The following is an 18,165-nucleotide window of genomic DNA, read 5'->3' as shown; positions in this document are numbered from 1 at the left end:
TTTATCATCCAATCATGTGCAAGCTAAAATGCTGTTTTTTTATTTTCCTTGCATGTCCCTCTTGGATTTACAGCAACTTTACTTCCAAGTGCACTTTCAGTGCACTTTCAAATGCACTTGCAGTGCAAAGTGGATTTTCCTTTAGTAAATAACCCCCATAGTAGGGTTGATTTACTAAAGATTTGGAGTGCAAAACCTGGTGCAGTTTTGTAAAGAAACCTCAGCTTCCAGTATTATTTGTCAAAGCTTAATTGAACAAGCTGAAGTTAGAAGCTGATTGGCTACCATGCACAGCTGCACCAGATTTTGCATTCTCCAAATTAAGTAACTCAACCCTAGTAAATATTCTGAAGATCATATTTTTTGCCACACGTTTTTGTAAAATAAAGAATGATAATATATTTTTTTTACACACAGCTTTTAATTATTAATATATTTCTCACACATGGCATGAGCATACTTAGAACTACACCTCATAACACATTCTGCTCCTCTTTCTGAGTATGGGGATACCAAATACATGAGACTTTTGTTATAAGCCTAGGGGCCCAAAATCTGAGAAGCACCTTCAAGCTTTCAAAGGGCAAAAATTAGGCATCCTATTTCCTGACTACTGATCAGATGTTTGGAGGCCCAGGAATGCCAGGACAGTAGAAACGCCCACAAAATGACCACATGTTTAAAAGTTGACCCCTCAAGGCATTTTTCAAGAGTCTTGATGAACCTTTCATTTTTTTGCCAAGTTTTTGGAAAATGCAGAAAAAAAATGGAAAGAAATGTCAAAGATAAAGATATTTCTTATACACAGCATGGGCATATTTAAAATGGTTCCTACTCCTCCGAGTATGGGGACAACACTTTTGTGAGACTTTTTCAGTGTTTGGACTGATTATGTAGTGGACTGTGTATCCCAAAAATAAATCAAAATTGTATCATAAACAGTATACCACAATGGACTCCTGTGCATGAGGGGTCGGGGAATATAGCTTAGCGTAGACTCACCTGTAGCAGTCCCTGTTCCTATAAGCCAAGTAAGCCAAGTCTACTGGTCCATAAAGATCTGCACGAACTGCTGTTGCTCTACAATATTGCTCTTTTTCAGGAAACCACAGAGTACAATACCCAGGTACAGTCAGTTGATGCGTTTCAGTCTACACAGCTTTAATCATAACTGGTACAGTCTAGTCTACTGTTACATAGCTATCCCCAGGAATGCCATATTCACTGGTCAGGAAGTATTGGAGTCTGAACAAAGGGTGAACAAATGATTTCTTTTGGTTCCAGGAGTGCAGCTGTCCTCAGGAAAGGCTGGGACTGGTGTCTCACCAGAACATAGTCGGTGGGATGTGCAGATGGGTAAATTTATGTGGCAGGCAGAGACATGGTAAATAAACAGGCAAAGAATTGATCCAGGCGGCAGGCAGAAACATGCTCAATAAACAGTCCAGGGTAAGCACAGGTAGCAGGCAGAGGTAATAATGCACTGATGTGGCAGTGAACAGGAACACTGTTGCATTGGCTCTAGTGACACTGGCATTGGTGGGTCTAGTGTTCAGGAACATTGTTGCTAGGTGTGGCAACAATCAGAAACACTGTTGATGGAGCAATCAGAAACACTGTTGCTGTCTTACACTGGTCTGGTAAAATTGGAACTTGTCTGGGGTGGTGGCATTCAGGAAAACTGTTATGGCTTTTATCTGTCTGGGGAAAATGAGACTGGTGTGGTGGTGATCAGAAGCACTGTTGCTGACTTACACTGGTCTGGTGACACTGGGCCTGGTGTGGGAGGGATCAGGAACACTTTTCTGGCTTACACTAGTCTGGTGATACTAGGACTGATTTGGAGGTGATCAGGAACAATGTTGATGACTAAAGCCCCATACACACGATCGGACTTTGTACAAAATTTCCCGTGGACTTTTGTACAAAGGGCGTTGGCCGTAAGTTTGTATTGCATACACACGATCAGACTTTTTAGCCAACAAACACAAACGTAGTGACGTTTTAACGTACTGACAACAATTCAAAAGAGGACGTTCAATGACTCCAGCGCCACCTTTCAACTTCTGTATTGTCTGATCTTTTGCATTGGTTCTGAGCATGCGTGTTTGTACTTTGTACAAAAGTCCAATGGTTTTGTGTACACACGATCGGACTTTGCTCCATCGGACTTATGTTGTCAAAAAGTTTGTTTGTTCGCAGAGCCAACAAAAGTCAGATGAAAACCAAAAAAGTTTGTCCGATGGAGTGTACACACAGTCGGATGTTGCTCCAAAACAGCTAATTTGCATGTTTGTTGTCAAAAAGTCAGATTGTGTGTACGTTACACTGTTTTGGTGATACTAAAACTGGTGTGGCGGCGATTATGAACACTGTTGCTGGATTACACTGGTCTGGTGACACTGTAACTTGTGTGGTGGTGATCAGGGACACTGTAACTGGCTGCACTATAATGGAGACACTGGGACTGGTGAGGCTAGTAATCAACTGGCTGGCTGCTCTGGCATACAGTGTCAACAGAGCGACCAGCCAGCATTCCTGATCACTAGCCACACCAGTCCCAGTGTCGCCATAGTGAAACTGTAGTCGCAGTGATGTGTTGTTTTTTTTTTATACCCTGAATGTTTCCTACAGTGCTAAGCAGTGGAATATTTAAACATTTATTATTATTTATATTTATTATTATTTATTATTATTTCTATTATATTATTTATATATATATTAGTTATATTATTTATGTATATGCTTAAAAATAAAAATATATTTTATATGTAGTTCTTACCCCCAAAGGAGCCACTGTTTCCTCAGGTCCCCTGTTCCCAGAACCTGCGACTCTACCAGCAGCACCACGCTCCTCGACACACCCAGACTGAAGAGGGGATATTTAATGTAACAATATATGCAGTAACCAAAGAAATTAAATTGGCAACAACCCCTTAAAGACATATATAAAAAATAGCAAACAGGGTGTACAGTTAGTAATAAGCCAATGGCATGGGAAACGGCCCCAAACTCCATACTTGGGGTTATCTTCCGTAAGAGACACTGTTACAATAACAGTCTGTCAGTCTGCATTAAACCCTTTCTGAGCTGAACAACACGTTGGGGCCCAGATCCGATGTTGGAGCACTAACCCGGAAATAGGCACCTGCACTGCATCCCAAGCGAGCAGTACTGTTACTCTTTAATAGGGTGTAGTGGGATTCGGCCAGCGGCCTCTCATTTCTGTGGCAATGGCTGGTCTTCTTTCATCCTCTGTTGTCGACTCAGCAAAGTTAGTTGCAGTGGGGCTCTCTCCAACAATCAGGCAGTGACACCAGACTGCAACAATGATGTTCGCGTGTACCAGGTGAAGTTTTCTGTTCCATTTCTCTTCATTCCTGGTGCAGTGGTAAATGCACTGATTGAAGCCTGCCACATGGTCTGTCCCCCACAATATCGTCACATAATCCTGAGCCCGGGAACAGTGCTTCCTCTTTTACTCCCCACAGAGCTCTAGTGATGATCCTGGGATATATAGTTCCACCACTAATCTGAAACCACAAGCTCTGTCTGCACAGGGACTACATCCCCCACAAGACTCAGTACCTTCCAGCATTCATATAGGTTCACACCCCTTCCTCTGTTTTCCCTGAGTAGTGTGTGGGTTTCTCACAGCCCTGTAATATTATTGTCTTCCTCTTCTTTGGAGCTGCTCCTCCACTGCCAGTACTGTGCACTGGGCTACAAATATGTGCATTGAAATAAAATTATACTTCCTGCTTAGAGATCGTTATCCTCACTCATTTTCACCTTTCCCTGAAGAGTTGGACTTTACTCCAAGAATTGTGTCAGAAATCCATATTTAGCATGCCATATTAAATTATTTATATTCAGTTAGTGGAATTCTGTACGACTCATGGAAAACATTTATATGTGTATCAGGCTAATTCTCATTAACAGAGGAACTGACCTCTCCTGATGTATAACCCATCAATCCTATGTGTGAAATATTTTTTATTTTTTTGAAAACTCAAAGGTATTTGAATTAAAATTTACCAAGCGTGTTTTATCAGTGGCGGAACTACCAGGGTCGCAGGGGTTGCACTTGCGGGGGTGGGGGGCTGCAAAGGGGCCCCAAGACAGCAGGAAGAGAGCCTACTGCAGAACATGGGCTTGGTTCACACTGCTGAGACCCCAAAGTAGTACAACTCGCTTGCGTTTTCCTTGTGACTTCCTTGCGAGTTGCTTGCATCGTAGAAAATAAAGGGAGTTGAGTAAAGGGCCTCCGGATCAGTGGGATGAGCCCTGAGCTCAGAGGGCAGGGCCCAGAGCTCAAAGGGAAGGACCCAGGAACCAGAGGAAAGGGCTCCGGGACCAATGGAAAGGGCTCTGGGACTAGTGACGGCCCATCCATAGAGGGAGCACGGGACGCCGCCTCCCCAATCCATGTTTTCGGCCCCCTGATCTACATATCAAAGCACCGGACTATGGATTCCAATGCGGGGTTGGCGTTTTTTTGAAGCACCTGATTAGAGGCAGGGGCTCTAATAGGCTTCAAAAAAGGGTGGCCTCAGGGCGCAGAGCATTGCACTCCAATCCTACCCTGTTGTGTGACGCTAGTGAATCAATTTTCGCTATTATCACACTAAAGTTCCTCCCTGCCAATCAGGAGGCAGATCGTGAAACCCCAAAAGAAGAACTCACCAGCCACCACTGTCCGGGACTGATGGAAAGGCCCAGGTGATCAGCTAAATGCTTCATGGTTTCTTGCACCAGTACCCTGAAGGTTCTAGCCCTGAAGGTTCTAGCCCCGAAGGTTCTAGCCCCGAAGGTTCTAGCCCCGAAGGTTCTAGCCCCGAAGGTTCTAGCCACGCCTCTCAGTTTTAGCAAGGAATCTGTTTGGAATTATACAAAAGGATGCAGGTATCATATATGCAAGTAACTAGGGATGCACCGATACAAAGCATTTGCGTGAGTATCGGTACCCTTGCAAATGCTCCCAATACCGAAACTGATACTTTGCAATTGATATTTGCTTCAATACAATTAAATTACACAATTAATGGGCACAAATTGCACTGCAAAGAATCACATGCGATTTGAGCATGAATGCGGTGCGATTCTTATCCAAATTGCATGCAATTTCCCCCACCACTCCTGTGCGTGTGTGTATAGAAAGGGAAACCCTCCATCTGGTGGGCAGTTTATTAAAAATGTTAGAACTCACAGTACATACATACATAGTATCTGGCTAAATGCAAAATCTTCATAGGTGTCCCGGTCCCACTGATAATAGCAAATGACGGCCGCTGGAGGTGCTCACAGGGCTGAAGGAGAGGTAGAGGTGGTCTGTCCTCAAGCTGACATCACTTCCGCCCTTTACCCACAGGGTCCTGGAACTTCTCCTCTAGCCCTTTGAGCACAACCAGCGGCCGTGATTTTCTATCATCCGTGGGACCAAGACAAATATAAAGATTTTGCATTTGTCCAGACGTGTACTGTGAGTGCTAACATTTTTAATAAACTGAGCACTAGATTGTGCCTTTCTCTTTCTATACACACACAGGAACAGTGAGGAAAATCACATGCAATTCAGACAGGAATCGCACTGAATTTTCTTTCAAATCGCATGTGATTCTTTGCAGTTCAATTTACGCATTAGATTCTTTGCAGTGCGATTTACGCAAATTTTTTTGTATTGACGCAAATCACAACGAAAAGTATCGGTACTCAGTATCTACGAGTACTTGACCAAATGTATCGGTACTTGTACTAGCCGATAAAAAACAGGTATCGGTGCAACCGATAAAAAACAGGTATCGGTGCAACCGATAAAAAACAGGTATCGGTGCAACCCTATAAGTAACCATCTAGTAATCCATTGAGGGGTTGTTGTAGTATTGTATCTCTAATAAATTAAATATTTTATGATTTTGTTCCTGTGATGGGCTGCTATCTGTACAGTATAAAAACTAGACATGTGCACTGCTGAAAAATCCATAAATTTTTGCTTCATTTGTTTTTAGTTCTGTTTTTTCGTTTTTTCGGGTCATTCGTTTTGATCACAATTAGTAAATTCATAAATTTGAAAATAAGAAAGAAAATCCAAAAATTTGAAAGAATGACTAACTAATAACTAACTATTAAATTATAGTTATTGGAATTTCCTTTCAAATTTGTCTGCTAGTGAACGTAACAAATACGAATTTATCTGAAGTTACGATTTATCTGAAATAAGGAATGCCGTATCTAAACAAATGGAACTGAACAAATTAATAATAATAAAATGTTTTTATTATTATTGTTATTTATTATTAATTTGTCACATTCCATTCGTTTAGATACAGCATTTGTTATTTCGGATAATTCGTTACTTCGTATAAATTCATATTCGTTACGTTCACTAACAGCCAACTTTGAAAGGAAATTCCAATACCTATAATTTAATAGTTAGTAATAGTTACATGATTATTAGTTAGTTATTATTTCAGATTTTCGAATTTTCAGATTTATGAATTTTCAAATATATGAATTTACACATTTTTAAATATTTTAAAACTTTTAAATATTCAAATTTTTTAAACGGATTTTGTTAATTCAGATATTTCCAAATTAACAAATTTGCCGAAATTTGTTAAAAAACGAATTTGAAACGAAATTGCACATGTCTAATAAAAACTGCCTCTTAGCTGCCTATAAACTCAGGCCTACTGCTCCTAAGGGTCCGTTCACACAGGGGCAACATGACTTTCAACACGACTTTTAGAGGCAACTTGGACACGACCTGGACACGACCTGAACACGACTTACAACACGACTTTAAGTCGCCCCAGGCCAGGCGACTTTTCAGAGAATGAGCTCTCAAGAGGGAACTCCATGGCAAATTTGTGAAAAAAAATTTGGCGTGGGTTCCCCCTCCGAGAGCATACCAGGCCCTTAGGTCTGGTATGGATATTAAGGGGAACCCCCTACGCCGAAAAAACAGTGTGAGTGTCCCCCCCAGATCCATACCAGACCCTTATCCGAGCACGCTACCCGGCCGGCCAGGAAAGGGGGTGGGGACGAGCGTGCGCCCCCCCTCCTGAGCCGTACCAGGCCACGTGCCCTCAACATGGGGGGTGCCTTGGGGAAGGGGGGGCCGCGCGACCCCCCCCACCCCAAAGCACCTTGTCCCCATGTTGATGAGGACAAGGGCCTCTTCCCGACAACCCTGGCCGTTGGTTGTCGGGGTCTGCGGGGGGGGCTTATCGGAATCCGGGAGCCCCCTTTAATAAGGGGGCCCCCGGATCCCGGCCCCCCACCCTATGTGAATGAGTATGGGGTACAATGTACCCCTACCCATTCACCTGTGAAAAAAATTAAAAAAAAAAACACAACACAGGGTTAAAATAGTTTATTGCACAGCTCCGGGGGTCTTCCGTCTTTGGGGGTCTTCTCGCCGGACTCCTCCGCTATCTTCTGCTAGCTCTTTTGCTAGCGGAGGAGCCCGGCTTTCTTCCTTGCCGCCGCCCTCTTCTTCCGACTTCGGGGGTCTTGTCCCCCTCTTCGGTTCTTCTTGCCGGGCCACCGCTTCTTCTTTTCAGCTCTTTTACTAGCGGTGGCCCGGCCTTCTGTCGTCGTTGCCGCCGCCGCCTTCCGTTCTTCTTCTTGTCCTCATCAACATGGGGACAAGGCACCCCCCCATGTTGAGGGCACGCGGCCTGGTACGGCTCAGGAGGGGGGGGCGCACGTTCGTCCCCACCCCCTTTCCTGGCCGGCCGGGTAGCGTGCTCGGATAAGGGTCTGGTATGGATCTGGGGGGACCCCCACGCCGTTTTTTCGGCGTAGGGGGTTCCCCTTAATATCCATACCAGACCTAAGGGCCTGGTATGCTCTCGAAGGGGGAACCCACGCCAATTTTTTTTCCATAAATTTGGCGTGGAGTTCCCTCTTGAGAGCTGATAATTCTTTCAGAGTCGCCTCCGTATAGACGGAGATCCGACTTGGAGGCGACCTCCATTGAAATCAATGGGTACCGGTCGCCTACAAGTCGGATTCAAGTAGTACAGGAACCTTTTCTGAAGTCGGAGCAACTTCAGTAGTGTGCATTAAGACGGCTCTCATTCACTTACATTGATTTTTACATGTTGTCCGACCTGAGGCGACTAGGGGCGACCTGAAGTCGGATCTGAGTTGCCCCTGTGTGAACGGACCCTAACTGTGCATCTGGCTGTGTATACAGTGCAATGTTTGGAAAATATACAGAACATAATTGTTACCTTATTGGCAGAGTACCTGATGACATTTTCAGATGGATGAGGTTCGGGTTTCTGAAACAAATATAAAGGGGTTAGAACAATTGTGAAAGGTATTTTTAAACCATAAAATGAACAAGAAAAATGTGTACTGACTTAAGCACAACTGACTTATCACTGACCTGGAACAAGTAAGCCATTCGGGAGTTCTGATTTTATTCTGGGGATCCAATCCACATGCTTGCTCCAGGTCAATGACAGAAAGTATTAAAGCCAAAGGTAGTCACGCAATTTGCATATTCAGAATAAATTCAGGAATAATAATTCTATTTCTTTCAGTATTGGTGAGTTTTAAAGTGTCCTTCTCCAGCAAGGTCCCTGCGCATCGGGGTGACTGACTCCTGTGTATGCGCAGGACTGATGTCATCCCAGCCAGGGCCGGACTTACCATTGGGCTTGACTGGGGTCAAGCCCATGGGCCCCGCCCAATAGGGGGCCCCGTCAAGATACACAGCCGAGTGTACTTGGCTCGGCTCCGATGGACATAACACAGGGACTGGGCGTGACTGTGAGCCAAGCCGAGTACACTCGGCTACTCTAGGCTTGGCTCGGCTCGGGACTGTGAGAGGACCCGAGAGCCGCGGAGATACACAAGACTCTGTATCTCGGCGATTACATTTTTAGACTGCAATGACAAGGCTGCAAATGACACTGGGGCAAGGCTGCAAATGACAAGGCTACGTTGACAAGGCTGCAAATGACACTGGTTAAGGCTGCAGATGGATGGGTAAGGCTGCAGATGGACACTGATAAGGCTGCATTGATGGGCATTTAAATGTAAGTTTTTTACTTAAAATTCCATCCATCCCACAACAGGCTCCATTCACACCTAGGCCATTTCCAGAAGACATTGAAAACATTAGTAAGTTTTTAGTATAGACAAGTTAAATGAATAAGTATCACTTTAAAATTCTGGTGAAATTTTGCCAAATTAAAAATCATTGCAGTCTGTAGATAAGGCAAGTCAAATTTATTTAAGGTGGTTTTTAAGGCGGCAGTGGGTATTTTTTCTTTAGGCCTAGGTTCACACTGACAGCGGGAATAACATTGTGCGAGTTGATTTCATACCTGCATGTCAGTCTGACTTCAGGAGCGATTTCAGAGACATCTGTGTTGGTTCCTGCACAGATGTCTATACAAATGGAACCCCGAAGGCGCCAAAGGTAGTACAGAAACTACTTTTGGAAATCGGTGTGACTTCGGACCGATTCAGACGGTGACATTGTGTCAGCATTGGACCGATTCAGACGGTGCCATTGTGTCAGCATTGGACAGATTCAGATGGTGCAATTGTGTCAGCATTGGACCGATTCAGACGGTGCCATTGTGTCAGCATTGGACCGATTCAGACGGTGCCATTGTGTCAGCATTGGACAGATTCAGATGGTGCAATTGTGTCAGCACTGGACCGATTCAGACGGTGCCATTGTGTCAGCATTGGGCCGATTCAGACGGTGCCATTGTGTCAGCATTGGACCGATTCAGAGGGTCCTATTGTGTCAGCATTAGACCGATTCAGAGGGTCCTATTGTGTCAGCATTGGACCAATTCAGATGGTGCCATTGTGTCAGCATTGGACCGATTCAGGCAGTGCCATTGTGTCAGCATTGGACCGATTCAGACGGTGCCATTGTGTCAGCATTGGACCGATTCTGGCAGTGCCATTGTGTCAGCATTGGACCGATTCAGACGGTGCCATTGTGTCAGCATTGGACCGATTCAGACGGTGCCATTGTGTGTGGGAGTTTTTAATTTTATTTGATGATGCTAAGAAAAAAAGTGTAAAAAAGGCTCTTTATTTACTGAAAACAGTACACAATGTATATGTTTTTTTCCTTTATTTCCCGTGTATTTCATTATTTGGTGTGTTCTAACACAACATTAACCTTTTTTTTTATTCACATCTCTTGTTCCTAGCTTTAAAAGGTGATTGATTTTCTTTTTTAAGACACAATTTGTGAATTTCAACAAAACAGTAATTTGGGCACAAAATCAGGTTTGCTGAAATTTTCCACTCATCTATAATTGTTATGCCCTGTACACACGAGCGGATTTTCCGTCTGAAAAAACTTGGATGGTTTTTCAGATGGAATTCCGCTCAAGCTTGGCTTGCATACACACGGTCACACAAAAGTTCTCAGAATTTTCGCCCGTCAAGAACGCGGTGATGTACAACACTACGACGAGCTGAGAAAATTAAGTTCAATGCTTCCGAGCATACGTCAAATTGTTACCGAGCATGCGTAGAAATTTTGCATGTCGGAATTTGTACAGACGATCTGAACTTTTTCCGCTTGAAAAATTGTGAACCTGCTCTCAATCTTATGATGGCGGGAATTCGGCCAGCAAAAGTCCGATGGAGCGTACACACGGTCGCATTTTCCGACCAAAAGCTCTCATTGGTCTTTTGCTGGCCGCATTTCCGACCGTGTATACGGGGCATTAGAACATAATGTACATTGAGAGTTCAACATTTTTAAGAGTTGCATTGTGTATGTGAGCTCCTTCTCTGTGAAAATATAAAATAAAGTTGTAGAGATGTCCTATAACCTCTCATTAACTTGGCGTGTATTTTACTGAAATCTACCGCAATCTCTCTTCCCGCATTCATTACAAATGACTTCTGCAGTTCTCTTTGATGATGCTGGAGAATGTTTGCCGACAATGAATTATTTATCATTCTCAGAGAATCTCAAATAAAATATAATTGCAATCTTTTACTTATGGAGGTAAATGCCAGCAGGGTATTACAATTACACAGTAATGAGCTCATACATACCTTTATGCTTTCTACTGAGCTCAGCTCACTGAAACGGGAAGATTAAAAAAAGAAGGAAAAAAAAAAAAAGGATTCAGAATTAACAAAAGAAAAAAGTTTGCAGAGTGTTGCAGCAATATCGGCTTCTGATCATTTTTTTGTTAAAGTAAACTTGGAATGTACAATGATTGTGGGTAATAGCAGGTGGTAATATATGGAAAGTCATTCCTTTACTAAAACAGCTCAGTCTCCCTCTTAAGCCTCATACACACGATCTGACTTTGTACAAACTTTCTTGTGGATTTTTGTACAAAGGGCGTTGACCGTGAACTTGTATTGCATACACACGGCAGGACTTTTTCAGCCAACTTTCACCAAATCACATGTTTTTTCTGCTCTTTACTGCCACCTTTGGTCAACTTCTGTATTGTTGTCTGATCTTTTGCATTGGTTCTGAGCATGCGTGTTTGTACTTTGTACAAAAGTCCTATGGTTTTCCGTACACACGATCGGACTTTGCTCCATCTGAATTTTGTTGCCGGAAAGTTTGTCCGTTCGCACAGCCAACAAAAGTCAGATGAAAACCGAAAAAGTTTGTCCGATGGCGCGTACACACAGTCGGATCATGCCTTAAAACAGCTCATTTGCATGTTTGTTGTCAAAAAGTCTGATCGTGTGTATGGGCCTTTAGCAACAATGTCGCTTTTAAAAAAAAATATCCAAGCTATAGGCACTTCACCTTCAGAACGCCACTTACAGTGCTTGGTGCCCATCTGACCTATCTCTAGCTCTGAGCATTGCAATATGGGGGGTGGAATTAGGTCTATGCCTTGGCATGGATAAGTAGCTCTCAGCACAGGGAACATATAGTCTGCAGCAAGGACACCTGCGGATACAATGTGGATAATTCTGGTGCCAAAGAAGGTGATTATATTGCAGAAGAGGTGAATGTAGCATGAGGGATTCGATTAGAGAGGTTAGTGTAATGCCCGGTACACACGATCGGACTTTCCGACAACAAAACCATGGATTTTTGTTTGAAGGTTGTTAGCTACAACTTGTCTTGCATACACACGGTCACACAAATGTTGGCCAACAATTACAAACGTAGTGATATACTAGACGTACAGCGAGCCGATAAAAAGGAAGTTCAATAGTCATGCGCCACCACCCTTTGGGCTCCTTCTGCTAATGTCGTGTTTGGTGAGCATTGATTCCGAGCATGCGTGGACTTTTGTCCAACGGACTTGTGTACACATGATCAGAAAGTCTGACAACAAAATTTGTTGGTGGAAAATTTGACAACCTGCTAGTTCAACATTTGTTGGTGAAAAGTCAGACAAAAAATGTTCGATGGAGCATACACATGACTTTCAGCCAACAAGCTCACATCCAACATTTATTGTCGGAAAATCCAAGCGTGTGTACGGGGCATTAGGGTCAGTAAATGGGGGGGGCTACATGCACACTAGGCTTTTAGCTCCAGGAGATTAATATGTACAACAGTACAAGACTGTGTAGTGAAGCTTTTAAAAACCTTTTATTTTAGTAAGGGGACACCCAACTTCAGGTAATGACATCACTGTATCCCCCGTACTATTTTTACATTTCGCTTTCGGGCGTGTAATCTCCCGACTGATGGCTAAATAAAGCCAGGGATACAGTACTGTGCGGGAAACTGGTACAAACAAAAAGCTTCCCAGCAAAGGCAGTGCCCGCTCTAAATACTGCCATACCTCTGTACGCCTGTTCAGGGTTGGTCCTAATTATGATCAATTTCCTAAACAGAGATCTGACCAAAACCCTTTAAAGTGGTTGTAAACCCTTACAACCAACTTTGACCTACAGGTAAGCCTAGATTAAGGCTTACCTGTAGGTCCAAGAAATAGCTCCTAAACCTATACGGTTTAGGAGATATTTACCCGAAGACAGCCACCGCTGTCTACGGCACATGCGCCGTAGACAGCGGCGCGCAGGCGCACTTGGCAGGTCGCAGATCGCGGCGATATGCCGCGAGTGTCGGCTCCCGTGCGCATGCGTGGGAGCGACGTCATCGCGGCTCCGGTGAATCACAGCGCCGGAGCAGCGAGACCCGGAAGTCGCTCCGGGTCTGATGGCAGCGGCGAAGAGGAAGACGGAGGACCGCTTCGGGGGCTTCGTTCTCAGGCAAGTTATTCATAATGAGCTAGTATGCTATGCATACTAGCTCATTATGCCTTTCCCTTACAGGGTGTGTTTTTTTTTCCCTTTACTTCCTCTTCAAGAAGTTGTCACTGCAATAGCGATAGATAGTTAACCACTTCAGCCCTGGAAGGATTTACCCCCTTAATGACTAGGCCATTTTTTGCAATACGGCGCTGCGTTGCTTTAACTGACAATTGCGGTGTAGCAACTGATCCTGCGGAGTGCAACTGCACTATTCAAAAGTGCATAGTTAATTTGTCTTTAGTAAATCAACCCCACAGTGTGCAATGAGGCCTTACTTACTTCTTTAAACAGAAAGGTAATGTCTACCAGCAATAGAATTTGAGCTTATAAACCTCAGAATGGATGAGGAGCACATTCAGTGGAGGAGGTATCCAGAATACTGGGTCACCCTGAGATCCTCAAAGTTCTTGCAGTTTTTTTGGGTACCAGAGGGAGAGAGTTCCAAGAAGATAGCAGGAGAGGTAACCTATAAGAGAAACCTACTCTATTCCTTATTGTTAAGTACCTCTCCCTAACACTGCTCCTACTCTCACCCTAACAAGTAGGTCTCTGACCCTGATCTACTCCTTCACGTCGGGCATGAATGACACAGAAACCATTATTTTAGCCCTTCCATGTCAAGCTGGCCATACAAATCTCACATAATTTCGACATTCAATAAGACATGGGGCGGCACAGTGGTGTAGTGGGTAGCACGCTCACCTAGTAGTAAAAAGGGGTCATTGGTTAAAATCCAAACCACAACACTACCTGCCTGGAGTTTGCATGTGCTCCCTGTACCTGCGTGGGCTTCCTCTGGGTACCTCCGGTTTCCTCCCACACCCCAAAGACATGCAAGTAGGTTAATTGGCTTCTGTCCAAAATTGGCCCTAGTATATGAATGTGAGTTGGGGACCTTGGATTGTGGGTTCCTTGAGGGTAGGGACTGATGTGAGTATGCAAAGTATGTGGAGCACTGCATAAATTGACAGCACTATATGGGTACCTTAAATAAATAATGATATAATAGATGAGCATCTTAATTGGACACAATGTACAGGGGTAGGGACACTCGCTCAGGTTGAACTAGATAAACTGGCGTCTTTATTCAACCTTACTAACTATGACACATGCCTACTCTCCTCAAGATGGCCACCTGGAGCCCATAATAGGGGACAAATTAGTGCTCAGTGGTTTCTTGACACCGACACAGTGCAGCCCAACACATGTCTTCATTCACTCTACCTAAAGCTGAAATTAAATAACTATAATTAGGCTTTAACTATTATTATATTTACATTGCAGCGTCTTTACTCCTTAGAAATATCTGAAGCAGAAATGAAGGCTCCTTTTCTCTCTCTGTTGTATACGGAACAACAACATATTTCCCCGCTGCCAGCTTATAGCTCATTGTAGCGTCACGCTGTCTGCAAGCCTCCAACTTTGAGAGTTTGTCCTGATTAAAGAAGGAAGCTGGAAGCGGCTCTCCTGTGTCCTGGAACTGACAAATGAAAGAGAAAATAATGTTAAACAAAAATAAACACAACTATTAAGATCTAAGATCTGTATGCTCTTTAGACATGTGCGCTGTCAAAAAATGTGTTTAGTTTCGTTCCGTATTAAAATTCATTTGTATTTCGTAACTCGTGTCCGAAATTCAATTCGGATTCGTACAAAATATGAATTTTCATTAGATTCATAAACTTTTTGTAACAATTACGAATGTTTGTTATGATGAATTTATCATTATGAGGGGCTCCCACCATCCCTGTGCTGTGCTGACTTCCTGGGGTTTTTAACTTCATCATAGCCAGGGCATTTTTGATGCACACAAAGTGGATTTTCGATCTTTTGTGACTATTGAGAAATACATTTAAATGTCTGGAGTTCAGCTTTAATTAAACGCTTAAGGTGCGCCCTATAGCAGTTTTACTGCTACAGGGCGCCACCTCTATATAGGTGATCTGGCTCTTCCGGGTAGGGGGTGCGCTTTCCGCCGCTGTGATCACACACAGTGCCAGCCCGGAGGTAGGTACCGTGGACTTGATTTCTGCCGGCACCCGCCGATGATCGAACAGAGAGGCAGAATAGTGGTCTGCCTAAGTAAACAAGTTAGGTCACCGTTCTGAAAAGAGGGAAGGTAATGGATCCTGTGTCTCTGCATAGCAGGGACTAGCATCCATCTTCCCCCCTAGTAAAAGCACCTCCCACAGTTTAGTAAAACACTAGTTAGGCACACGGTTAACTCTTTGATCGCCCCTGATGTTAATCCCTTCCCAGCCAGTGTATTAGTACAGTGACATTTTTTAGCACTGATTACTGTATTAGTGTCGCTGGTCCCCAAAAAGTGTCAGTCTGCCGCAATATCACAGTCCCTTTAGAAGTCGCTGATCGCTGCCATTACTAGTAAAATAAATGAAAATATACTATAGTTTGGAGACGCTATAACTTTTGCACAAATCAATCAATATACGCTTATTGGGATATATTTTACCAAAAATATGTAGCAGAATACATATTGGCCTAAATTTATAAAGAAATTTAATTTTTAAAACATTTTTTATTGGATTTTTTTTTTTTTGTAGAAAGTAAAACATAGGGGTTATTTACCAAAGGCACGTCCCCTTTGCACTACAAGTGCAAACTACAAGTACAAACTGCACTTGGAAGTGCAGTCGCTGTAGATCCGAGGGGGACATGCAAAGATAATAAAAAACTGCATTTTAGCTTGCACATGACTGGATGATAAAATCAGCAGAGCTTCCCCTCATTTCAGATATACCCCTCAGATTTACAGCGACTGCACTTCCAAGTGCACTTTCAGTGCAATTTCAAGTGCACTTTGCCCTTGTAGTTTGCACTTGTAGTGCACATTGGATTTGCCTTTTGTAAATATCCCCCATAGTGTTTGTTTGTTTTTTTCTCAAAATTGTCGGTCTTTTTTTGTTTATAGCACGAAAAATAAAAACCGCAGTGGTGATCAAATACCACCAAAAGAAAACTCCACCAAAAGAATACAATCAAAAGAAAAAAGACAGACTTTGTTAATGGAAGGAAAGACCCACATCAAAATCTCTGACAAATATAAAGAATCAATGGGAGATTTATTACATGAGCGTTCATCATCCAAGTATCGTCTTACGACTTTAGAACCCTAAAGTTGCTGTTGAGCCAATGAAAACTCTTATAAAGCATAGCCCAATTTGTTCTAATGCCGCATACACACGAGCAAACTTTTTGACGGACTAGGTCCGTCTGAATGAATCCGTCAGATATTACGATGGTGTATGGGCTCCAGCTGACTTTTTTTTTTCCCCAAAAGACAGACAGACCTAGAAATAAAACATGTTTCAAATCTTTCTGAAGGACTCGAGTCCAGTCGAAAAATCTGTTCATCTGTATGTTAGTCCGATGGATGAAAACCGACGCGAGGGCAGCTATTGGCTACTGGCTATGAACTTCCTTATTCTAGTCCGGTTGTACGTCATCACGTTCGAATCCATCGGACTTTGGTGTGGTTGTGTGTGGCCAAGTCCGTTCGTTCGGAGAGTCCGACGGAACTCTGCCGAAAGTCCGTCAGGAAGACCATCAGAGCTAGTCCTTCGAAAAGTCCGGTCGTGTTTACGCGGCGTAACAGGGACAGATCTCCTTCCTGATTGTTTTAGCCAACTGGATAACATTCAAAAGTATTGTTTCGTATTAATAGCCATTTATATTTTATGTATTTGGTTAATTTTATTGCTTTCTGCTTGTTCTGGATCCCTGACTCAGAGTGCTGTAACCATAGAAAGGCAGGACTTTTTCAGCAAAAGAAGATTTTGCGTTTATGCTAAATATTTCCTAAAAAAATGACTAACTACTTCTAGCTATGCCAAGAACAGGATAAATGATGACTTTCATTGATAATCTCCGCTGGTGGCTGGAATTTTTCTTAGCTGGCTATTTCCTGAACATTCTTTGTACCTGAGATTCCACCTAGAGAGACAAAGAGAAAAACAAATAGATGATATCATTCAGAGGACTAGTCAATAAAAACACTTAAAACATAAAATCTCTACTGAAGTGGTCCATTGTTTACTCTACTAGTAGCTGCATGGGAACTGTCTAGGTCCTAAAAGGGACCCCACCTCTGGGTCCACAGTAAACAGATCTGATATCCTTGTGTGATCTCCTACCCTCTTTGCCTCCCCTTTTCCTTTATATTGGTCCTACTTCTTTTAACTTTTAGTATTGTTTACACTTAGCACTACAGACTGTCTACATGCTACTTAACTTATAGATAGGAGGTTCATAATAAACCTTCTACCTAATACTAGGCTAAGCAGCATAAACAATAATCTACAGATGGCTGTTAACCAGTTTGCAGTGTTAATTTCGTCAATGAAAATATTTTAGTCTAGTAAATTAACGCTATTTTAATCAACGAAAATACGGCTAAAATTAAATCAATTCAGATGACTAAAATACACTATATTACAAAAAGTATTGGGACACCTGCCTTCACCCGAACATTAACTTGAATGGCACCCCAGTCTTAGTCTGTAGGGTTCAATATTGAGTTGGCCCACTCTTTGCAGCTATAACAGCTTCAACTCTTCTGGGAAGGCTGTCCACAAGGTTTAGGAGTGTGTCTATGGGAATGTTTGACCACCAGAAGTGCATTTGTGCGGTCGGACACTGATGTGGAGGAGAAGGCCTGGCTCACAGTCTCCGCTCTAATTCATCCCAAAGCTGTTCTATCAGGTTGAAGTCAGTCAAGTTCCTCCACCCCAAACTCGCTCATCCATGTCTTTATGGACCTTGCTTTGTGCACTGGTGCGCAGTCATGTTGGCACAGGAAGGGGCCATACCCAAATTGTTCCCGTGAAGTTGGGAGCGTGAAATCATCCAAATTGTCTTGGTATGATGATGCCTTAAGAGTTCCCTTCACTGGAAATAAGGGGC

General features: G+C 43.1%; 1 protein-coding gene across 1 annotated transcript in view; it reads right to left on the bottom strand.

Moving 5' to 3' along the window:
* Positions 1–18,165, bottom strand: part of LOC143987270 (calpain-13-like) — a 126,314-nt gene that overhangs the window by 29,109 nt on the left and 79,040 nt on the right. The window contains exons 14-18 of the mRNA XM_077485881.1: positions 17,185–17,196; positions 14,520–14,722; positions 11,056–11,083; positions 8,241–8,291; positions 2,783–2,869 (exon numbers count right to left, since the gene is read on the bottom strand). Of these exons, the coding sequence (XP_077342007.1) occupies positions 2,783–2,869; positions 8,241–8,291; positions 11,056–11,083; positions 14,520–14,722; positions 17,185–17,196 (381 nt within the window). The remainder of the gene's footprint in view (positions 1–2,782; positions 2,870–8,240; positions 8,292–11,055; positions 11,084–14,519; positions 14,723–17,184; positions 17,197–18,165) is intronic.

The sequence above is a fragment of the Lithobates pipiens genome, unplaced genomic scaffold, assembly GCF_037356315.1.
Source record: "Lithobates pipiens isolate NorthernLeopardFrog02 unplaced genomic scaffold, aLitPip1_a1.2 Scaffold_18, whole genome shotgun sequence".
Taxonomy (NCBI): domain Eukaryota; kingdom Metazoa; phylum Chordata; class Amphibia; order Anura; family Ranidae; genus Lithobates; species Lithobates pipiens.
This window is presented reverse-complemented; position numbering and strand designations above follow the sequence as displayed.